At 36.6% G+C, this 24906-nt stretch overlaps 2 protein-coding genes across 3 annotated transcripts; one reads left to right on the top strand and one right to left on the bottom strand.

The window, feature by feature from the left end:
• Positions 1–906: 906 nt before the first annotated feature.
• LOC129254858 (uncharacterized WD repeat-containing protein alr3466-like) lies at positions 907–14746 on the bottom strand. 2 transcript variants are annotated; one of them, XR_010295562.1, is made up of 10 exons: positions 13295–14746; positions 12515–12599; positions 11285–11423; positions 9758–9947; positions 7861–8001; positions 7309–7408; positions 6679–6747; positions 5819–5911; positions 1112–5285; positions 907–1038 (listed from the first exon to the last, which is right to left on the bottom strand). XR_010295562.1 is itself a non-coding variant. In XM_064108945.1 (9 exons), exons 1-9 carry the CDS (start codon positions 13489–13491, stop codon positions 5154–5156), a joined length of 1146 nt encoding a protein of 381 aa, XP_063965015.1. In that variant the 5' UTR covers positions 13492–14746; the 3' UTR covers positions 907–5153. The 2 variants fall into 2 exon arrangements, 1 of the variants encoding a protein (XP_063965015.1); XM_064108945.1 differs by having other exon boundaries at positions 907–5285.
• A 363-nt stretch (positions 14747–15109) lies between these two features.
• On the top strand, positions 15110–23603 carry LOC129283452 (uncharacterized). The gene is made up of 2 exons (XM_064108939.1): positions 15110–15209; positions 15945–23603. The coding sequence occupies exon 2, from the start codon at positions 16232–16234 to the stop codon at positions 21854–21856; it is 5625 nt and encodes a 1874-aa protein (XP_063965009.1). The 5' UTR covers positions 15110–15209; positions 15945–16231; the 3' UTR covers positions 21857–23603.
• Positions 23604–24906: the final 1303 nt, after the last annotated feature.

Consider the following 24906-nt stretch of genomic DNA (forward strand, 5'->3'; position numbering starts at 1 on the left):
CTTTGGAAGCACAAAGAGATGTTAAATGGTACATGATGTATATAAATGCACTACAAGAACTGAGTTTTATAATTATTGTTTACTATGATCATTCCCAAAGGCTTGCAAAGAATGTAAAATTCTGTTATTTTCAGCAAAATTTGCACTGATGGTGTAAACTTGTATCTACAACATGTACCTATAAATATGAATGTATAAATTTATGTAAAATAGGAAACAAAACTTTTTTGGAACAAAACTGTTTTGAATTTAGCTCCTTTTGGAACAAAACTCAAATTTGCAATCAATAATTATGAACCTTTAAAAAAAAAATCAAAAGCGATATGTTGCATTTGATTCCCACGGCAAAGATACATGTATTTGTGTAAAAAAAAATCAATTTTGGTCAAAAGTGGATTTAGCTCCTTTTGGAATCAAGCTCTTCATATCATGCCCATTCTCCTTCCCCAGCATACTATACAACCAATTAGACTTACATGTACTGGATGGTATTCTGATAACTTAACCCAGATTTTACTCCAGACTCAACAAAATTTTAATTCATACTTTGGAATGCTAAGTTTCATCTCGCTTCTTCCATATTCATACTAAACAATACAATACACATATGATCCTATTTTTTCTTTGTGTTCACAACACAAATATATTTTTGAACAATTTATTGTTGCAGGATTAAAGTGATTTGTATGAGGTGATTAGCTGGCAACTGGTACTCCATTAAAGTGAGGTCTGAGACAAATAAAGATTAACTAATCCATTGTGATGAGAATATGAACCAATGAATTTAGCTAGAAAGGGATTAAGAGAGCTTGGAATTTGACTAAAGTGGCTGACAACCATAGAACATCTATTCCTCCCTATTAAAATAAACTGAACACAATACATGCTTGTAAACACACAAAGCAATGAGTATCTTCATTTCAGTTTATTTCTCAATTCAATTGAAAATTATTTTAGTTATTCAAAAACTTATTCAAAGAAATTCTTTACATATTTTTAGTATGAACTCTTCTGTACAGGTTACATTGTTCATTTTACCTACCATATCATGCCCCAAATAAAACACCTGAAATAGTTTTTTTGTTTACATTTCATACATTCAAATGCATACATGTATTTGTCTTACATCTCCCGAACAAACCACAGAAACAATAGTAGCCTAATTTTAGGGTAAAGTGAAAAACAATTTTTTTTTTTTTTAATGCTTAAACTTAAATGTTATTTTTAACGTATTTTTAAATGTACAATTTTTTTTATCTGACTTAATTATATCACTGGGTTTGGACTGGTGCACCATCAGCACACATCATTTGGACTGCTATGAGATTGACATCTGTATATTAAAGATTTGCATTATCTGATGATTATTCTCTTTATTATTTGGGGTTTAAAACTGATTCCTGGGCATATAAACAAGGGGGCAAGTTTTGATGACTTGTAAAAAGTGTCTACTCTAATCAATCAAATGTAACAATCTGCAGAAAAGAGTTTCTGTAATCTACATTTTTCATTCCTACAATAAAATCCATCAACATAATAATTCAAGAATATACAAGTACTTTGAATATTTACATATCATTTACAGATATAAGAAATTTTACCAGATATAATTATGTTTGTTATTTTCCAACCTGAACAAATATAATTTAATTGGACGGAATATCACACCTATGGAAACTTCTTTTAAATAGAATTTCAGCTTTGATTACAACATACAAATTATATATATAAACTGAGCTCATTTCTGCTTAGAAAACATATTTTAGATTATTTACTTTCGAAAATTTTCAGTCACTCTTTAATACCAAGTTACATATTTTTCTCAAAATGTGGCAAATCCTTTTCTATGTTGAATACCTACATAGATCAGATAGGGGTAATGTGGAAAGTGATACAGTCAAATATATGACTCTTGAGAATATTCAATTTACATTAAAGCTTACATTTAATAGGAATTATTGAACAAAATTTGTATTTCACATCTACAAGATATAGAAAATACAGTCAACTATATAACAAATTTATTTCTTTTATAAAATATGAATATACAAATATAAATCTCTTAACATAACTTAAAAGGAATGTCTATATTGCTTGACCAGTGGTAAAGCACAACATTTTGAATCTCTGAAAATTGTTCACATAAAAAAAAAGAGAACTTGAAAACATTTGATTGTAAAAAAGTTCAAAGCCCATCTTTAATTTTGGTAAATCCCCAAAGCAGTATGTCACTATTCCATTTCATACTAGATCATATTAATGCATGTGTTCTAACACAATTTCATGCGAATGATATAGTTTCCAGATTTTAAATCAAAATTTAATTTGATTCTAATGGGTGAAAAAATGTATTCAATGACTACTAATTAGAACTATGCATTTGTAATATTGTAATAATCAATTATACTTGAGTATATGATATTGTTCACATTACTGACCCTTTACCAAAGATTTAGACTAGCTTTAATTTTTTTGCTAGACTATCAATACAAAAATTAAAAAAAAGCAAAATCATATTCTGAAATATGGATATGGTTGAATCCACATGTTTTTAAAACTACAAGAATCTCTGAAAATAAATAACATACCAAAATATTCTGTTTGAAATTTGACATTAAAGGAGCACTCTACTCTATCCTAAGATCAAATTGATTTGAATACAAAAAATGAAATTAAACAAGCTAAATATTGAAAATTTAGAGAAAATAGGAAGAAAAGCAACGAAATTCCATCATTTATGAAAGTTGAAACTAAATGTCAGGGTGGTTTACCCCTCTAAATTTAGAATGAACCTTTGGCACCTTAACTATGCAGTATTTGATAAGGATGCAAATAGCAAAATTGTGAGTTACGATGATCCTAGTGTTTTGTTAATAAATATCAAGGTGAAATTTGTCGATACCAACAAAGTAAAAAAATAATAATAATAACACTACAGTGGAGAGGATTGTCACTATGTATTTCTAAGCGCACCCTTATACACTTTGGAGGGAATGGGTACATGTCCCGATGGCTTCCTGCAGAAGGGGCATTGAAGTGAAAACACATGCAAACTGTTATTGTGGAGAGTAAACCCGAGGCCCATTTCATCAAATTTGTAATAACAAAAGCTACTAAAATCATTCAATTTAATTGGCTGATATTATTATAGAAATTGTATAATTATAACAAGTCTTCATGAAACGGGGCCCAGAAAGAAACCAAGATTGACAAAGAATTCCAACATAAAGTTCTTAAGTCTGAGGCTGCTTACAAAGAATCAATTATGAGTACGACTATAAACTTAATGCCATGCTTAATTAAGCGCAAAGGCGCACATAATATTTCACCATTATACAAGTAATGACACACTAACACAGTAACCAATGGAGTCAATGTGGTGATGTGTTGTTGTATGCTATATGAAACTGGAAATACAAGCTTCATTTGAAGTCACACTTTACTTTTGGTGTGAAAATTTTTAAAGGTAAAAGCATTTGAAAGAGCAATTATAGATAGAAAAAAAAAACCCTTCTACATTGTACCATCATGCAATCCTTACTAATTTATTATGATTTCCAGAGGGAAGCAACTCATCAAAGTATGTAATAGTGCTTCTTATACCTTGGTCCTATTTGCTCTACGGCAGCCGTACGGCGAGTTGGAAACAGCCGTTTTATTCATTTTTATTCAAAACACCTATGTATAGCTGGTACAAAAATGTTAAAACGGCTGTTTTTGACTCGCCGTACGGCCACCGTAGAGCAAATGTGACCAAGGTATTAATGATCAATTAAATACATGTTCACAGCCATTGTTCAGTGGGCAAACAAAATAATATTTACAAACCGTACTCTGTAATATATACAATACATTATAAATATAATCCCTTCCAACATTTAATATTTCTGTCTATCATCTACTCAGAGATCCCAGATGTATATAAACCACACACCACACACTCAAAAGATCTTTAAGACATGACAAGGGAGAGTACAACAACTTTTGTGTACAAAGTTAATGGGACATGAGGCAGCAACATAAAAATTTCTAGAGGTAAGATTTTTTTGTAACATGGGGTAAAATTTTTTTAAACCAATCATATTCTTTTAGAATATTAGTGCAAAAACAAATATCCCTAAAACAATCCATCAAGAGATGCAATGACATCATTCAACATGAATAATCAGGACATAATCAAATAATGAAAACAAGAGTCCTGACATAAAGAAATCATGACATTGAGTTTGTACACACAACTTTGGATCATCTTTTTAGACTTGAAGCATACAGTGCACTTTGTGATTTTTCTCACCCCGTATGAAATTTCTTCCCTATGAAAATGATGAAAAATGTTCCTGAGCTTTGTCATCTCATATCTGAATGAGGAAGTTTGTGGAATTTTTCAAAGAATTCTGTGTCATATCATAGGTTTACATGGGTTGTGTAGGGCTGATTTACAAAGCCCCAGCATACTGGCCTTAAAATGAAATGAGAGTCCGAAAAGAAAGAATACAATTTGGAAAATTATAGAGAAGAGTAATTACTTTACTGCCTGAAGAAAACTGGACACTCTACACCCCCTACTTCCCCTGCCCCTCTATGAACCCCTTTAACATATGTAAAGCAAACAATTCAAAATTATTGATTTTTCTGAAAGTACAGTTCAATACCACATCTTACACTGATGGAGATTTTTAGTGTATAAGTGAATTTTCAAGGCCCAACCTCTGCCAATTATTATGAAATACATATTACAGGTATACAATATATCTGTAAATTATCCAATGGACTTTCTTGTATAATATAGAAAAGGCTGTAACTTTACTTTAATCATGACTAGGAAGTAGGCTGCTTGAAAACTCAAGGGATATCTTGGATAGGTTCTCAGAGAGTTGTAGTGAGCAGATTACATAGACTGCTTCATGTCTAGGAAGAGTAGGTTGTCCAAAAACCCAATGGCAAATCTTTGAGACATTCCTGCAGGGTCGAAGGAAGGAGATTACATACACTGCTTCAGATCTTGGAATAGTAGTCAGTTCCAAAAACCCAATGGCAAATATTCAAGAGGTTTCCAGAGGGTTAGGAAGAGTAGTCATGTCTAGGAACAGCAGTTTACTTGATAACCCAATGACAAATCTTCAAAAGGTTCCTACTGGGTCCAAGGTATCTTATTACATAGTCGGCTTTATCTGTAGGAAGAGTAGACTGCTTGAAAACCCAATCGCAAATCTTCGAGAGGTTCCTACAGGGTTGCTGTGAAGACAGTAAACACCTCGTGACAGATCCACTATCCTACCAGTAGTCTAGAAGAGAGAAAAAAAAAATGACTCAAAAACATGTACTAATCAACTATAATATATTGTCTGTTTAGAGCTGGGAGATAGATTTATATTATTGAACTCATTAAAAACCTTGGTTTTATCTTCTTTCTAAAAAAAATACACAATGGTTGAATTTTTTTTCAAATACATCATTAAGAATACCATTCTTTTAAAAAATATTTGGGGCGAGTAATAAAAATGTAGGAATAAACTATTTGGTTTATAATAAAATGTAACTTCTTTTCAGCCATACTTTTAGATGATGGAATGGAATAGAATTGGCATGAGTAAGATATGTTTCTATGTCAGAGTATAAATCATCCATGGATATGATAGCCCTTGAGACTAAAAGAAACAATACTGCCCTACCAAGGACCAAAATATCATGTGATTTTGAAAAAGAGCAAAAATTTTCAATCATTTTTTTCTTTGTTACTTTTCTTAAAGAAATTATTTCAACAACACAATTGGGATCAATTATGCATTTGACACAGTAGTAAATCAATGAGACTTACTTTAAATGTTCCTCTGTCAATCAGCTTCACCATATTAGCATCACAGCCTCCTGCTACAATGTGTTCCTTCCCAAGCCACTGGGTACAGTAAATCTAAACAAACAAATATATATTCACAAGCTTTAAAAAATGACAGCTCTACATATTATTTGGAGGGATTACTTTTTCATGGGGGGGGGGGGGCAAGCCACTGGGTACAGTAAATCTAAACAAACAAATAATATATATTCACAAGCTTTAAAAAATGACAGCTCTTCATATTATTTGGAGGGATTACTTTTTCATGGGGGGGGCAAGCCACTGGGTACAATAAATCTAAACAAACAAATAATATATATTCACAAGCTTTCAAAAATGACAGCTCTACATATTATTTGGAGGGATTACTTTTTCATGGGGGGTAGTACTGAAAATTGTTTGGGATACTTATAATAATATCTGTTTTCTTATAATCACCCTCTACATCTGTTGTGCTAGACCATATTCCTGCTTTATTACCCAATTGTATGTCATTATGAAGGTCTTTATGTAACAGAACTAATCCAATCCAATCCCATAGTCATTTGATATTGCACCTATTCCTGTCGGTTACAAAGCACTCCAAACACACTACTCCATGTTTGGGACACTAAAACAAGGGGAAGGATCCAAGATTTTAAAATATAGGGACACATTAATATCAGAATATCAGGTTTTGGTAAAAGATAGAGATACATTGAAAAAAAATTCTGAAGGAATGGGAACATGGCCTCAAGTCCTCCCACAAAACTGACATCTAGTTATGTAAGGATTAGAATGCATGGAAATAAGAAAGTAATTACAATATCTAAGCAACACTGCCTACCATGCAAAACTCTTACCAATGAATTAATGTCTCCGGGCACTGAGGGAACTGACTTCACGCAAGACCCTGAAGCGTAGTCCCAAATCTGAAATTAAACACATAAGTATTCTTGAAAAAAGAATGACATCAAATTACCAAATTTCTGCATGTTCAAGGAACAAATGACTCATACAACACTTGGATGGTGACAGCCACAAAATAAAGTGTTATGTCTAACCAATTTAATAAATCCATATCCCAAGCAGTATCTGACCCCCCCCCCCTCTTAATTTGCTTATGGATTCAGCTTTCAGATGGAAAAGAGCTAGAAGTATATCAAATTCTTTACTCTGATACCATCACCCCAATAAAGCTAAGATGAGATTGATTGACATACTAATATTAGTAGATGGAGGACTTCTAGGGACTGGAAAGAATAACACTTGATGAATTGAAATGAACTTTGCATGAGGTCTTTGAAACAAACTGCCTTGCTGACAGCATAGTGCATTTTGTTGTTGTTTTTTCTTTAACCATGGTCAATTGCAATTACCTCTTTGCTACTATAACAATTAACTGGAAAATAATGGTTGCAATTCTGACTTCAGCAAATCTTAGGATTTGCTAAATCCTCAAAGGTCAAAGGTCGTAAGGATGAGTAACATACCTGAAGACTATTAGTCTTTCTCCATGATCCAGTGAGGATGTGATTATGAACTGGGTCAATATCAAGAGCGTCACCACATATGTGAGGTCCATAGATTCTCCTGTATGGGGGGTCAAGCATAAAGTAGGCTGAGAAATCTGACACCACTCAGTTTCCACAGTAACAGGTGTTGTCCTCACCCAGAGTTTAGTTTAGTTTAGTTTAGTTTATTATCTCAATCACCCTCCTGGGGTATACGAATAAAACAAATAGAACAAAGAGAGGCCAATGAACGATAAATAATACAGGGCAGTTTAACCTTTTTTCTTCAATGATTTTTGGACTAAGATAAAAGGTGAAATAAAAATTGCACCCATCCACAATGGTTAAAATAAAGTTGTAAAAAAGTATAATTTATTTCAATAGATTTACTGCATCAAACATGAATTGACATTAAAAGATCTCAAATAATTATTGCAAATTTTTCATTAATACACTTCTCCATTTCCCTGCTTTAATCAAAATCAACTTGAGGACAGGTTGAACTGAATTATTTGTTAGTACATTAATTACCTGGTAGCATGTTCCTCCCTAGTATCCCAGAACTGAATGGTATCATCCCACCCTCCGGTCACAAACTCCTTGACATTCCTGGGATGAAACTTGACACAGAATACTCTACTCCTATGCCCATCCATCACACCCATTGACGGGCTGCAAACATGAAGTCATGCAGGATGAAAAACTGTTTTATAACCTGAAACTTTCTAGTTTATAATAATAATATTTGATTTGTAGGTTATATTATGCAGATATTTCAAAACATGTAGGTGGGCTATCTATGTCATTGAAATAGTATATCCATTCACAGTATTAAAGTGATCATTTCACTTTGTTCTGATTTAAAACATTCTCCTTTTGGTTCCTGAAAATGGGCTAAACACTAGGCTTATAGTGTAAAAATACCATCCCAAAAGTTTCAAAGTATTATATTTACAGGATCAATTTTAAAACCTTGGAGATGTAAACCAAAGTTTGAAATAATTGGGAGTTGGTTTCAATGACTATGTGTATACAGGGAATCTGTGCACCACAACACATTAATTCTAGATGAACACAGCATGACCTACAAACAGTGTGTACAAGGTATACACTGAATGTACAGTGCAGCTAATAGTGTGTGTATAGGAGATACACACAACAGAAGGCAGTCAAAATAGCCAACGGACTTTTTGAATTGGAGAAAACTGGTCATAAGCTGAACCCGTCTACTAGACGGTTCTCAAAATCAGGCTAATAAATTGCTACTTGTATCTAAATTAGAGTTTTTCATCCTATATTGTGGTCCGTTTCAGGGTTTTTGAGGACAAAGACAGGCACTCATACGCACGTTTCAACTCAGTTTGAGAATTTTTTAAATCAGCTGCTCACAAAGTTAAACGATCCCTTTAAAGCAAAAGCGATGCAAAGCAATATTATAAACATTTTTTTTCTTCTTTTGAGGTTTTTAAATGTAGCTATTTATGCATGTCAAACATCTCCAAAATTTTCAAAGCTGTACATTACCAATGCTGCACATGAACACCAATAGGATCATGAATTAATATGCCAATTGTATTAATTAAGAAAAAAAATGAATATCTATACACCAAAGTGTTGGCTCAAATACAGTGTATATGATGCAAAGGTTTCAGATTATTTGCAAATAAATGATTTAAGCTTGACACAACGCCATATATATAATTTCAGAAAAGATTATTTTAAGATTTCCACTAGGTGATAGTTGGAAGATAATCCAAAATGAACTTCAAAATCCTTTACGATGCTTTTTTTTTTCATGTTGATGTCCCCTAAGAACATTTTACTAATCATCTCTTCTTATTCATGATATATCAATGCTCTGTGGCATAATCGACCAAAAGGCCTCGAAAATACTATTCATCTTGACCTAGCCTTTTCATGCCTATGTCCCGGGGGGCGGGGGGGGGGGGGGGGGCTGGGGCCAGTCAAATATATTGCTGTACACACGCCTGCCCCCAAAAACGTGTTTAAAGGGGTGTTTTTTTCAGTTTTGGACGCGGGCCACACGTGCACTCGTTAAGGGTATCAAAAACACAGATTAAAAAAAAAAGGGGTAGTTTTGAAAAACTGGTCAATGGTCAATCGCAGGGTTATGTTTTTTTTCCAAATCTTTTTTTTTAAAGACTAGCCAAACATGTTTAGGGTATGTTTTTTTCCCCCAAGCTTTTTCCCCAGGGTCATATTCTGGCGACAACTTGTTTAAGGGCCAAAATGTGTAAATAAAGCCCGCGAAAAACTTGTTTAGGGGGTTATTTTGCACACATAGAAAAACTCGTTTAGGGGGTGTTTAGAAATAATTTGGCCACGCGTGTGTACAGCAATACATTTTACTGCACCCCCCCCCCCCCCGGACCTATATAATTTGACATCTTATTCTTGACACACTTACCTTGGTTGACAAGTGTTTACAATCTGTGTAGTATTAGCATCATAGATAAAGACCTTTTCATCTGATCCTGTGGTAACAAAGAGAGAGGTTGTGACATCAAATGCAGCAGCCAAGGTTTGTCTAGGTTCATGTATGGTGTGTAGGCACTGACGGCTTGCTGTATGCCAAAGCTTCACCATCCCACTTGCATCTAGAAGTCAAAATATCGTTCAGTTTAAAAGAACAAAAACATATTTTGATACATCATGAATTTCATATCAAACCTATGACACAAGTCCAGTTTATTTTCACAATAAAATCGATCTAAAAAAACTAATAATATCAAACCTGCTTTAATAAAAAGATTAATAAGAGATGACGATATATACCATATAATTTTCTATACAAGTTTGATATAAATATCATTATTTCATCATCATATACATGTAGAAATAAACATTTTCTGATCAATGTGCACTCCAAGAAAATTAAATTTAAAGCAATTATTCATTTAAAAGCATTATAATTTTAATTTGTTTGAAAGAAATTCCAATTACCATATAAACAATTTAGAACTTGAAGGTATACACTATATGTTTATCAAAACAGCACACTCTACAATGACCACCATTCATGGTGAACTATTATTTTCTGCCCTACTTCATCATGTTAACTCTTGTGTCCTTCTTTCCTTCTTAATTTTCCTTTTCACTTCACCATAACCTCTGCCCTCTTTCTGTAGTGTCTTTTTTTTAGCCATAAGGTCTGTGAACTATATCATCTAACTGTCATTATCAATGGCTTCCATGCTGTTGTCTCAAGTTCTCTCTTCATTGTTCATTAGGTGATACAAGGCACTGTGTGAATATCATTATACCTCAATCCTGGCAATTTAACACCAGTGAAAATAAATGATAGTCATATCAATGACATATTATATTTGATTTTCAGTCATATTGATTTCCTTGACCTGAACTTCACCTTATAATGGATGAAGAAAGGTACTATTTGAGGTAAACTGCCACTTGATATACACTGCAGCTACTTTCATTTTAGTCTTATGCCACATTGTCTAACCTTGTACATCTACAACCAGTTTGTCTACTAACCATTTGGTCTCATTTCCATTTAGCCACTTTACCATTTTGTTAAACCTTGCAACTTTAGCTATGCCCTTGTAGTTCTGTTTAAATATATTTTATTATTGTTTGTATGATTAGTAAAATTCAGAACAAACTAAATAATGAAATAGTCTGTATTACATCAAGGGGTTTTACTATTCATTATTTCATTAACTTAGCTTGAAGCCATTGTTTCAAAAGAAGACAAAAATGTTATTTTCACTGCAAAAAATAACAGGTGTAGCAATTGTACATTAAAAACTGCTGGAAATAAATCAACCTGATTACTTCATTCAACCAACTCTTAACAAAATAATAATCACAAAACAATAGAATTTGCATAAGCAACAAGTAAGCAATGGTGTAAACAAGACTGTGATGACACTTATGTATGACGATCAATGCAGACTGAATAACCTTAACTTACATGTTGCAAGCAGCACGTTTTGTGATTTATCTCCCTCAAGATGGTGTCTGAAGTTAAGACTAGTACATGGTAGATGAGATTCCTTAGTCTCACTGTCAACAAGATTGTATAATTGAGCTCCTGTTTCAGATGAAAAGACCTGTGAAGAGGAATTACCAGATAATACAATATCAAGACATAGATAGATGTATTTAAAAACCCAACTTATCCTACAATCAATATACAGAATAAGGCATAATTATTATATCTGGCTTCATTATAAAGCAAGGCATACTAACTTTAACTGGCCCCTTTATTTTCTTTCTCTTATTTCAAAACTTATTACTGAAGGAATATGAGTCTATCCTAAATGTTGGGACCCCCCCCCCCCCTTCATTTACTTGAAAGTTTCATCTTCTTTAATGTGTTTTAGAATTAGATTTTCACTCATCATATATTAGGGGTTGGTCTTATGATCCTTCAAAAGTATTATTCTTCCAGGTGGGTACTTAATTCATGCAATTCACAATAATGTGAGAATGTAATTTGAATTCAACGAGGGAATTGATAAAATAGACCTTCCTGACTTTTCCATTCTGGGAGAATATCAATAAATTCTCAAACTAGCAAAAAATTCTGACTAATGTAAACCATGTGACAGAGAGAGCTTCCACAAAACAATAATGACTATTTGTTTTCCACTTCTCATGACTTCACTTCTACCCCCTCCCCCTGGGGAAAAAGAACAAATAAATATACAGACAGATAGACAGATAGATAGATAGGTATACAGAGAAAGAGACAGACAGACAGACAGAGATAGATAGAGACATATAGACAGACAGATAGACAGAGAGAGAGAGACAGACAGAGATAGAGACATACAGAGAGACAGACAGACAGACAGAGATAGAGACATACAGATAGAGACATACAGAGAGAGACAGACAGAGACAGACAGACAGAGATAGAGACATACAGAGAGACAGACAGACAGACAGAGATAGATCCATACAGAGAGACAGACAGACAGAGGGACAGACAGACAGACAGATAGAGAGATAGATAAATGAATAAATAAATGGAATGAATGAATGGATGAATGAATGAATGAATGAATAAATAAATAAATAAATAGATAAATAAATAAATAAATAAATAAATAAATAAATAAATAACTAAATAAATAATATAAAGACATGGAGAAAGTGGACAACAGATTCGAAGGAATGATGAAAAGTGATAATTTACCTTTATTGAACCATCTTTTAAACCTACAGCTACCATGGAACCATCTTCACTGTATTTGCAGCACAATACATCATGTTGTAAATGCCTAAAATTTAAGAGGAAAAAATCATTTTGTGATGCATGCATTTTTTTCACAAGAAACCATTTTTTTAGCTTAAAATTAAAAAACCTGTCTAGTAAACCACATTCATAACGAAATTACAAGAGATTTATTTCTTACTGACTTCATACATCAAGACAGAGATTTTGAAATATCATCTGAAATTCTGTACAAGAGAAAATATTCTAATGAGTGCTTTACAAGTAAACATTATCCCATTCCTAAAAGAGAAACTTGATATTTTTATTTTTTATATGAATTCAATAAATTTTACATACATGTATATTACATAAAAGCATTGGATGCTTGATGCTCTGCACTTCCCAACCCAACTGAGTACAACACTCACAAGCTAAATGTATCGACATAGTTCAAGAATAATCTAACAATCATAGAAGCCTATGTTAATCAATATTTACTAATCAAATAATTTTCATCTACTTTGTAATAAATGCTCCACATACCTTATAAATAGAAACTTTCAGACTTAATATGGATTGAAGGAAATCATATTAAAATATTTTTTAAAATTTGAGTAAGGGATTGCACTTTAAAAATTATAATTCAGTTACTAAGCACGGTAAAAATTTAATTCATCATTTTTGGCTTGTAGTCAGGAAAAAGACAACATGATTAATCTGGAAAAAAAATCAATCCAAGTATAAATATTGTTTACTTACACATGATCGATGATCTTGAGAATCCCTTCTGAGGCAGGTTCCTTCTCCAATGGTTGATGATCTCCATCTTCTAACATACTTGCAGCACTAGTCGTACTGAGCATACTACGAGGTGTGGAGGTGGAGGATCTCTCAGGGCTTGAGGACCTCACATGCCTAGCCACGCCTGCTCCGGACAAACCAGCCACTGACAACATGATGGTTGCTTCTGATTGGTTGGCCTAAATAGTTGATGGACGGAGAGAGAGATGGTGACTTTGTGGTGTCTGAAAGGGAGGAGTCACTTGTCTGTTTATATTTGTGCGGAGTTACAGTTACCATGACTCTAGCTTTGAGCTTTTGGTAGTTACAATCACAAGACAAATATGAATAGATTGAGAAACTGGGAATAGAAGAGAGGAAATGTATAATTGTAAAATCACACTAAATTGAAATGAAAAATGAGAAGTGAAGTATGGTTGATAAGAATTGGGAGGAAAAAAAAGATTGATTCAGGTGATATCAAATTATTTAATTCAAAGAGCCTTTAGAACACATGAAAGATGGAAAGATAAACAATGGAGACTAATAACGAGATAACTAGATTGCATCAGAAAAGGGATGAAAGAGTCTTGGAATTAGTTACTTAAAGGGTAATCCAGCCTTGGCCATTAAATGTTGTGTTGGGAAGGAGAAAAATAAATTAAACGGAATGGTGAAAGTTTGAAAGAAATCAGACAAGCAATAAAAAAGTTATAGCTGCTTTGAAATTGAGATCACTAATACTATGTAGATTTCAAATTGGCAACTGGGTAAGTAAATTATGACAAGGGACAAGGGCAATTTTCCCATAGGCCATGTACTTTATTATCAGGGATTTGTGATTTTCTCCTAAGCACCCATTCCCCTGGGGCAGTAATCTAAATATAACCCTGGTTGTATATTGTTTTATGTCCTCATGAAAGAAAAATATAATTTGAAATAAAACTTTTGGGGAAAATGACATTTTAGCCATAATATGTATTGGAGTACATGGAAGAGTAGTCCTTGCCTTACATCACTATGATGTCCCATATATGCGGCCAATTTGAAGTCTCCATGGGTATAGTGATTACCAATATTTACAACTTTTAAAAATTCATAACTTTCTTGTTGTTTGTCCAATATTGTTCAAACTTTCACCTATCAACTTGTCTGATTTTTCTTTTCCTTATAAAAACGAGTTTTTATTTGGGTTGGATTCCCCTTTAATTGACATAGAAAGTGACATTTAGATACCCAGTACTTCATCCAGCCTTAGAGGATCTACAGGCCATCAATGAATGTGAAATTTGTAATGACACAAAATGAGTTAATTTTCTAGTTTATATAATATGTCAGCCCAATCTAAATGGATGTACATTTTCTCTATGTCCCTGACAGTCTCGCCTTCATATTACACATTTTAATATGGCAGCACTGGAAAGCAAGGTAAGGATTAAAAACAATAAAAATGAAAAAAAAATTCATATTATTGATTACAAAAGACATTCTACAATGACTTTTTAGAGAAGAAACTTTTATTCATTTCACATCATTTGTGATATCCAAATTTTTCAAAGAATTATTTACCGGTAATATTATTTAAACAAGTGGAGCGTCTCTGACAGTCTCGCCCTGCATAACGCGTGTGACTACATCAGGATGTAGTGATGAAAATTTTTTAGTTATAAAAAGTCTGAAGACAAGACTACAAGTAAGATTCTAGAAAGTTCCTCTTGGACTTCACTAATGAGTCACAAATTAAGAATTTCTTTGTTCATCTCATCTACTTTCATTTTGGGAAGAGTATTGGTCATTCTCATTGTCGAAGTGATGCAGTAAGGTTCACGTTATATAACACTGCAGCAGAAATCTTTAAAAGTTAGTTGTGGAACATCTACAAAGGCCCAATTCGGTAAGAATACGATTTGATTATGTTAATTATGTTCTTAGTCATATTATTTAACGTTTATAATTGTCATTTTATTTGAATAGATTAATGTTTGGTAGAGATATAATTTTACTGAGGTGCTACCAGCATATAGCCTACCTGTTAGTAGTAGACAAAGAGATGAGTCATGTTACAGTGTGCGAAGTATATAGCAGAGTGGAGTAGATTTCCTTCTTTACGTTGATAGAAAGTATAATTGTGCATATATATAATTAAGTAATTCAGTGTTAATCAAATGTTTGATATGTGATAATATAGATTACTGTTCGTACATGTAGTTCATGATCAATTTGTAATTTAGAGTATTAGACCAAAACTATAACTTTCATTTGGAGAGAAAGAACTTTCCTTTGTGAGTGATTTAGGGAGAAACCTTGAATGAGTGACTGTGATGGAATGTAGTTATGTTCACACGGCTAATCTGTCTATTGGTAGAATACTTAGTAGTGCACTGCACAGAGTGAGTGCAGCTGTGTTCATATGAGGATTTAATCGCCAGCTTAACTTTATTCCTTGCATATTTTTATACTCTGTTGATTTATGTAGGTTAATGTTATACGATATAATAGTACATGGGTATGTTGATTCTTATTTAATCACACATAATAGTTATTGCTATACTAATTTAGATTTAGTTATTGACAAGTTTTCCAGATGAAACATTTGTTTATTATTGTTTGTTTATTCATTTTGTTACAGATTGTTATCTCAAGGTTTGACTCAAGGTTTGAACTTACAGTTTGGATCTCAAGGTTACAGAGATAGTGTTGAAGTTAACGCTATTGAGTTGCTGAATAAAACATAAGTTTGTGGAATTCTAGCAAATTGTGTCCAGCGTGTATTTCGTTGAGAAGCCTTGTGAATAACAACAGTTGGAAATAGATGCGAACGAAACTCCTTCGTATAAAGATTTACGAAGGCAGCCACAATAACAATCGAAGAGCATTAAAGTTTTGCAGCAGAGTTATTATAGAAGGTGTGACGTCATGTCTTCAGAACCAGCATCAAGACGTCAATCGACATCCAAGAGGATCTCCACATCGAAGGCCAGGAGTCTGGCAGGTGATGAGTGCATCAAAGATGGTGTGGAAGGACAGTGCGAGCCAGCCATGAAGGCCGAAAGTATAGCAAGTTCGCGGATGTCCCGCAGAAGTGCCAGACTTGCTGAAGCGTTCCAAGCTGAGCTGGCAGTGATGGACCAAGAGGACAGACTAGAAGCTCTGAAGTATGAGCAGTTAATGAAATTGCGGGAGGAGCAGCGTAAGCTGAAAGAATTGAAGCTAAAAAATGAGTTGGCAGCAAAAATGTCAGCACTTGAAGATGAGGATGATGCTTCAGAAGGTGACAGAGATGACATCCAGGTACCAAAGGAAATACCTGGTGATTCTGTGCGAAGGTATTTTGATTCTCATCCGGACGTGGAAGCAAGTGCAGCACCTCCTCCTCACGACGTACATCAGACGGGATTTGAAAAGATGGCGGAGTCCATGACTGAGATGGCAAAAGCGATGACGCAGCAGAATGCAACAACACATGGTCTCGCCATCTCAAGCCAACTCCCAAAGCTCGAAATACCAGTTTTTAGCGGTGATCCCTTGCGGTACGCACTTTGGAAAAACGGCTTCACCAACTTGGTGGACTCAAAACCCCTGGATGGAGCAACTAAACTCAACTATCTAAATAGCTATGTTATGGGAGAGCCAAAGAAGATAGTCGAGCACTTCATCTTGTTGGGGACAGAAGAAGCTTACTTCCAAGCGATGGAGCTACTGCAAAAGAGATATGGCAGTGGCAGCGTGATCAGTGCTGCCTTCTCTAACAAGCTGACCTCATGGCCAAGGATCTTCGACAAGGACCCTGCAGGATTGCGGAAGTTCGCAGATTTCCTCGAACAGGTAGCTGCAGCAAAGTCGACTGAGTCTTCTTTGGGGATATTGGACTATCCTCAAGAAAACATCAAGCTAGTCAACAAGCTACCCCTTTACCTTGAAAGATCTTGGCGTGATGAGGTGGATAGATGGCAGACACATGGCTACGGAAGTTATCCTCCGTTCAAGGTCTTCACCGACTTTGTTAGCAGAGCGGCCAACAAGGCCAACATTCCTGAGCTGGAGGGACTGCGAAGCGGCGAGTCTAGACCACGGCAGTACCAAGAGGAACGCCCAAGGTACGCTCATCAAAAAGGAAAGGTACTGTCAACCAAGGTCGAGTCCAAGATCAGCAAGGGAAATTACAGATCCTGTCCTTTCTGTGAAGAAGATCATCACCTAGATGACTGCAAAGACTTCAAGAAACGGTCACTTCATGCAAGGAAAGGATTCTTCTTTCAGAAGAATCTGTGCATGGGGTGTGGAGTATCAGACAGCCATCAGGTGAAGGATTGCCAACACCGAAGGAACTGTAAGGTGTGCCAAGGAAATCATCTTGCAAGCCTTCATCGATTTGAAAGGGCTAAGATCCAGGGCGATGGAGCTTCATCCAATTGCACCAACGTCTGCTCCCTTCCGGACCAAGATGGCCAAGAGCATTGCATGATCGTTCCAGTGTGGGTGAGACACAAGGATGAACCATCCAGAGAGTTCCTTCATTATGCAATCTTGGACGATCAAAGCAATGTAGGCTTTGTGTCGGATGGACTGTGCGAGCAGTTAGGAGTCCAAGGAGCCGAAACCACGCTCAAACTCACAACGATGCACACCACAACGAGCATCCAGAGCAGGAAGGTATGTGGGCTGCAGGTGCTGGACTTTAAAAAGGAGAATGAGATTGATCTTCCACCAAGCTTCTCCAGAGAGTCTGTTCCAGCTCATAGGTCCCAGATTCCCAAAGGTGAAGTCATGAAGGAGTGGCCTCATCTGGAGCCAGTGGCTCATGAGCTCATGCCCTACAACACAAGTATTAAGGTATCGCTCCTTATTGGAAACAACTGCCCCCGAGCCATACGCCCTCGTGAAGTCATTGCCGGTGAAGAAGACGACCCATATGCAGTAAGAACAGCACTTGGATGGGGAGTAGTCGGCAAGGTATGCCTAACATCTTCAGGGGAGGCGCAGATCTGTAATAGGATTTCTGCAGTGGAGAGGTACCCAAGGTTTGCCTTCGCGAGTAAGGCCAAGGAGATCCTGGACACAGAGAAGATGATCCGAATCCTTGAGCAGGACTTCAGGGACTCGGGTTCGAACGGTGCGCCTTACTCTGTGGAGGAGAAAAGATTCCTGGAAATCCTGGAAGGTGGTATCCGCAGACGTGATGATGGCCACTATGAGATGCCGCTACCTCTGAAGGCTCCAAAGGTTAGTCTTCCCTTCAACAGGCCTCTAGCACTGAAGAGGTGGAACCAGCTGTCTGGAAGGTTGCGGAGGAACCCAAAGTTCGGCAGAGACTACAGGGAATTCATGGATGACGTCATCCAGAATTATGCAGAGAGAGTGCCCGCAGACCGTCTCAGCCTACAGGACCGGGTTAACTATATCCCTCACACTGGGGTGTATCATCCGAGAAAGCCTGATAAGATCAGAGTAGTCTTTGACTGCTCTGCACCTTATCAAGGAGTATCCCTCAACGATGTTCTCTTGCAAGGACCCAACACTATGAACAGCCTCCTGGGAGTGCTCTGTCGTTTCCGAAAGGAAGTAGTAGCTGTAGCAGCGGACGTAAAGAGCATGTTCCACCAGTTTTACGTCGCCACAGAGGATAGAGACCTCCTGAGGTTTCTCTGGTGGGAAAATGGTAATCCTGAGAACGCTGTCGTGGAGTATCGCATGAAGGTGCACTTGTTCGGTGCAGCTAGTTCTCCAGGAGTAGCTACCTTCGGGCTGAGAAGAGCTGCAGATGACGGAGAAGGTGAATATGGTACTCCAGCAGCTAACTACATCCGAAGAGACTTCTACGTCGATGATGGGTTAAGGTCAGAACCAGATGTAGCATCAGCAATTAAGCTCCTCAAGAACAGTCAGGCAATCTGTGCTAAAGCCGGACTAACGCTGCATAAGATTGCATCCAACAAGAGGGAGGTCCAAGAGAGCTTCAACAAGAAGGAGGATCCAACTGAGGAGAAGGATCTAGGGATGCAAGGTGTGTCGACAGTTGAAAGAGTGCTCGGAGTTGTATGGTGTGTCAAGAATGACATCTTCAAGTTCAAGATTGAACTCAAGGAAAGACCGTACACCAGACGCGGAGTGCTGTCAACAGTCAGCTCTTTCTATGATCCTTGTGGTTTCCTCAGCCCTGTCATGCTCAGAGGGAAGCAGATACTCCAAGAGCTTTGTCGGAGCAAGCTTGACTGGGACAGTCCAATGCCAGGCAATCTTCGCCCAGCCTGGGAAAGATGGCTGCAGGAGGTGTTTCATTTGGAGAAGCTCCAGATAGCCAGATGTTACAAGCCCCACGACTTCGGACAGGTCAAGGCGACAGAGATTCACCACTTCTCTGATGCAAGTCAGAACGGATATGGACAGTGTTCCTATATCCGTTTTGTGAACACTGAGGATAAGGCCCACTGTTGTTTTGTCATCGGGAAGTCTCGAGTGACTCCATTGAAGCAGGTCAGCATTCCAAGGTTGGAGTTGACGGCAGCTACAGTTTCTGCAAAAATGAGTTCATTTTTGAAACAGGAGTTAAAATATGACGACATCAAGGAGTATTTCTGGACCGACAGCAAGGTCGTACTGGGTTACGTGCAGAACGAGGCCAGGAGATTCCATGTCTACGTAGCAAACAGGATTCAGCTTATCCGAGACCTGACGGACCCTGATGAGTGGTGCTATGTAGACACAGCCCAGAATCCAGCAGACGATGCTTCGAGAGGACTATCTGCCACTCAGCTAACAGAGAATTGCCGTTGGTTGAGGGGACCTGGTTTCCTGCGGACAGATGGCATGTTCAAGCTTGATCATGTGCAGCCACAAGTCCAGCTTGAAGAGAGCGATCCAGAACTGAAACGTGCTACTACCCTAAAGACAGGAGCCGGTGATGCAAAAGGTCACTTCGAAACTAGCCGATTGAACAGCTTTTCGAACTGGCACAGAGCAAAGAAAGCAGTAGCTAGGTGTATGCAGCTCACAATGAAGCTGCAGAGTAGAGACGTCAAACTTTCGAGCTCATCTCCAGATGCAGGAAAGTCATCCATGAAAGAGCCCGTGACTGTAGATGAACTGCAACGTGCTGAAAGGTTGATCCTTCGGAGTGTCCAAGCAGAGTGTTTCTTGGAGGAGTTGCAGACATTGCAGAAGCTGAAAACTACAAGAGAGCTCACTGACAGACAAGCAACCCGTGTCAGGAATGCTGAGCTCAAGAAAACGAGCTGTCTTTATAGGCTCGATCCTTTTCTTGACAAAGAAGGAATCATCAGAGTTGGTGGACGTATAGACAGAGCAGATGTCAGTAGAGATATAAGGCATCCAATCATCCTTCCCCGGAAGAGTCATATCACATGGTTGCTGATCAATGATTGCCACAGCAAGGTCAATCATATGGGACGTGGTCTAACACACAACGAGCTTCGCCAAAGAGGTTACTGGGTGATAGGAGGATCTTCTGCAGTTTCTCAGTTCATCTCCCAGTGCGTTACCTGCAGGAAGCTTCGAGGTTCTCTTGTGCAGCAGAAGATGTCAGAGTTACCCAAGGAGAGAGTTGAACCATCCGCCCCTTTCACCTACTGTGCAGTCGATTACTTTGGACCGTTTCTATTGAAGGAAAGGAGAAGTGAGGTGAAGAGGTATGGTGTCCTTTTCACATGTATGTCTTCGAGGAGTATACATCTCGAGACTGCAAACAACCTTTCCAGCTCCTCTTTCATCAATGCTTTGAGGAGATTCATGAATCGCCGAGGAACCATTCGACAGCTGAGATCAGATCAAGGGACAACCTTCATAGGTGCCAGGAGTGAGTTGAAGCTAGCTCTTCAGGAGATGGACCAGCAGAAGGTGCAGGAGTATCTGCTAGAAAACGGGGTAGAGTGGATACCATTCAAGTTGAATGTTCCACATTCTTCACACATGGGAGGCGTCTGGGAAAGACAAATACACACGGTGAGAAGAGCCTTAGACACTGTACTTGCTAAGGCCGGCAGCCAGCTTGACGATGAAGCCTTTCGCACTTTCATGACTGAGGCAGAGTGCATCGTCAATTCTCGACCTCTCACCATCAATGATCTAAGTGACTCAGAAGCGCCTGAGCCATTGTGCCCTCTCCATCTTCTGACGATGAAGCCAAAGGTCATACTACCACCCCCAGGGAAGTTCCAGGGAGCAGACAAGTACTCCAGGAAGTGGTGGAGAAGGGTTCAATACCTCGCCAACGAATTCTGGTTGCGCTGGCGTCGAGAGTATCTCCAGCAGCTGCAGCCTCGTCAGAAGTGGACGAAATCTCATCGGGACCTTACAATCGGCGACGTGGTTATTGTAAAGGAAAACGAAGACGCTCGACTTCGATGGCCTCTAGGAAGGGTGGAAGAAGTTATTCCTAGTGAAGATGGACGTATTAGAAAGGTAAAGCTCCTCATGGCCGATGGAGCTCTGGACAGTAATGGTAAACGTTTGAAAAAGCCTTGTTACCTTGATAGGCCAGTTCACAAGCTCGTCCTGCTATTACCCACAGAAGAGAAGGAATAATTGAACTGTACATTGAATTATATCGATGCACGAATAGTGTTGTTAGTAGACTCATATTTCTTTCCTTCTGTTGTTTTTCTCTCTCTTTCTTTCCTGTTCAGTGCTCATTATTCTAGCTACGCTTCTTTTGTAATTTCTTTTTCTCTATATTCTTTTCTTTCTTTCACATGCATTCCTCCTCTTTATACTCTTCAATATGTTTGTACATATTCCCTCGTTTGGTATGCCTATTTGGAGTTAATTTCTGTAGTAGTCACGCAGAAGACAAATGGGATTCCCCCTCAAGGAGCCTTGGTCATCGATGTCGTATATTTCTGATGTCAGAAGTATTTTTCTGTTAATTTGTAATTTTCATGTACATTCATGATTATGTGGTTAGTGGATCAAGCGTTCAGGTTCTGTCAGTGTTTTTGTAAAGTAATAGGTTGTATACTTATTTAGCAGTACTTAAGATTGTCGTTTTCTTAAAGTATCGTAAGTCCGTATAATGGTATATTGTTATCACTTGTGTTAATGGTGTTTAGGTTAAGTAATTTTGCGCTATAGAAAATCAGTTTATCGTTATTATCATAGGTTGAATTACAGTTGTTTGAGTAAATGTTGCGAACATTTAAAGGAGCCATGTGACTACATCAGGATGTAGTGATGAAAATTTTTTAGTTATAAAAAGTCTGAAGACAAGACTACAAGTAAGATTCTAGAAAGTTCCTCTTGGACTTCACTAATGAGTCACAAATTAAGAATTTCTTTGTTCATCTCATCTACTTTCATTTTGGGAAGAGTATTGGTCATTCTCATTGTCGAAGTGATGCAGTAAGGTTCACGTTATATAACACTGCAGCAGAAATCTTTAAAAGTTAGTTGTGGAACATCTACAAAGGCCCAATTCGGTAAGAATACGATTTGATTATGTTAATTATGTTCTTAGTCATATTATTTAACGTTTATAATTGTCATTTTATTTGAATAGATTAATGTTTGGTAGAGATATAATTTTACTGAGGTGCTACCAGCATATAGCCTACCTGTTAGTAGTAGACAAAGAGATGAGTCATGTTACAGTGTGCGAAGTATATAGCAGAGTGGAGTAGATTTCCTTCTTTACGTTGATAGAAAGTATAATTGTGCATATATATAATTAAGTAATTCAGTGTTAATCAAATGTTTGATATGTGATAATATAGATTACTGTTCGTACATGTAGTTCATGATCAATTTGTAATTTAGAGTATTAGACCAAAACTATAACTTTCATTTGGAGAGAAAGAACTTTCCTTTGTGAGTGATTTAGGGAGAAACCTTGAATGAGTGACTGTGATGGAATGTAGTTATGTTCACACGGCTAATCTGTCTATTGGTAGAATACTTAGTAGTGCACTGCACAGAGTGAGTGCAGCTGTGTTCATATGAGGATTTAATCGCCAGCTTAACTTTATTCCTTGCATATTTTTATACTCTGTTGATTTATGTAGGTTAATGTTATACGATATAATAGTACATGGGTATGTTGATTCTTATTTAATCACACATAATAGTTATTGCTATACTAATTTAGATTTAGTTATTGACAAGTTTTCCAGATGAAACATTTGTTTATTATTGTTTGTTTATTCATTTTGTTACAGATTGTTATCTCAAGGTTTGACTCAAGGTTTGAACTTACAGTTTGGATCTCAAGGTTACAGAGATAGTGTTGAAGTTAACGCTATTGAGTTGCTGAATAAAACATAAGTTTGTGGAATTCTAGCAAATTGTGTCCAGCGTGTATTTCGTTGAGAAGCCTTGTGAATAACAACAGTTGGAAATAGATGCGAACGAAACTCCTTCGTATAAAGATTTACGAAGGCAGCCACAACGCGATTCATATAGCAGCAGTGCTGACTTTGAAATCTACTACAAAGTAATTATTCACAAAAAACATGATTCATATAATGATGTCCAAGTTTGATGAACTATATACATTCTAAGTTATGCTGTCATTTTAAAGATTTGATGTTGACGCCGCCGCCTACATCTAGATCTACATGTATACGATAGGTCTACAGATTACGTAGGTTAAGTCAAACTCTTTATCTGACATTATGCTTTGTAGGCATACTACACTTCCTATCCTTTCATTTCGACCCAGTGCAGACTCTTTTGACACACAAACTGCTTAGTTAGATCCTTAAAGGGACATATAAATAGAAATAGAAAGATATATAGAAATAAAATGGTCTATTGAACAACATTCATTTGCGGCCAAAAGAACAAATTATAGATTCTCAAACATAAAATCAATTATACAAATATAATATACAACATAATGAAAAATAAAATAATGAAAAACAGAAATGAAAAAAAATATTTTTAAAATACATAAAAAATAATAATCACATGCCTGAGGCAAAATTGTGAAATCAATGATCAATGTAATATAATAATTTTTATTACCATTTATCATTTAATTCAATATCGTAATTAATCTAAGATTTTTTTCAATTCAATTCAATTCAATTCAAGACTTTATTCCACATAACATACATGTAATATACATCAAGACAAACATACAAAGATAATACTGGAATAAATAAAGAACAAATAAAGTATAGACAGTTGAAAATGAGAAAAACAAATCACACTAATAACTAGGAACAAACAATTAATACCTAAAACAAGTGGAACAAGCAATAAGTGAATAGTACAATGGAAATATTTACATATGGCAAAATGAGTAACTTGTCTAAAACAAGTGGAATGCCTCTGGCCGTCTCACCTGCATCACGCGATTCAATATAGCAGCAGTGCTGATTTTGAAAACTACTATAACTCGCACAAGATGTTCAGTGATACTTGGTTACTCTTATTTCCACGTTTTATGAACTAGACCAATACACTTATAGAGATATGATGGCAATTCAACAAATACCCCCGACGTGGCCAAAGTTCTTTGACCTTACATGACCTTTGACCTTGATCATGTGACCTGAAACTCGCACAGGATGTTCAGTGATACTTGATTACTATTATGTCCAAGTTTTATGAACTAGACCAACACACTTTCAAATTTA

Source organism: Lytechinus pictus, chromosome 2 (genome assembly GCF_037042905.1).
Source record: "Lytechinus pictus isolate F3 Inbred chromosome 2, Lp3.0, whole genome shotgun sequence".
Taxonomy (NCBI): Eukaryota; Metazoa; Echinodermata; class Echinoidea; order Temnopleuroida; family Toxopneustidae; genus Lytechinus; species Lytechinus pictus.

Coding starts and splice junctions, on each gene's coding strand:
- LOC129254858 (XM_064108945.1), bottom strand. CDS start 13,491: ATGTTGTCAGTGGCTGGTTTGTCCGGAGCAGGCGTGGCTAGGCATGTG. Junction 8,002..9,757: donor GTAAACACTTGTCAACCAAG/GTAAGTGTGTCA, acceptor TCATGTTTGCAG/CCCGTCAATGGGTGTGATGG. Junction 7,409..7,860: donor AGGGAGGAACATGCTACCAG/GTAATTAATGTA, acceptor CCCCCCATACAG/GAGAATCTATGGACCTCACA.
- LOC129283452 (XM_064108939.1), top strand. CDS start 16,232: ATGTCTTCAGAACCAGCATCAAGACGTCAATCGACATCCAAGAGGATC.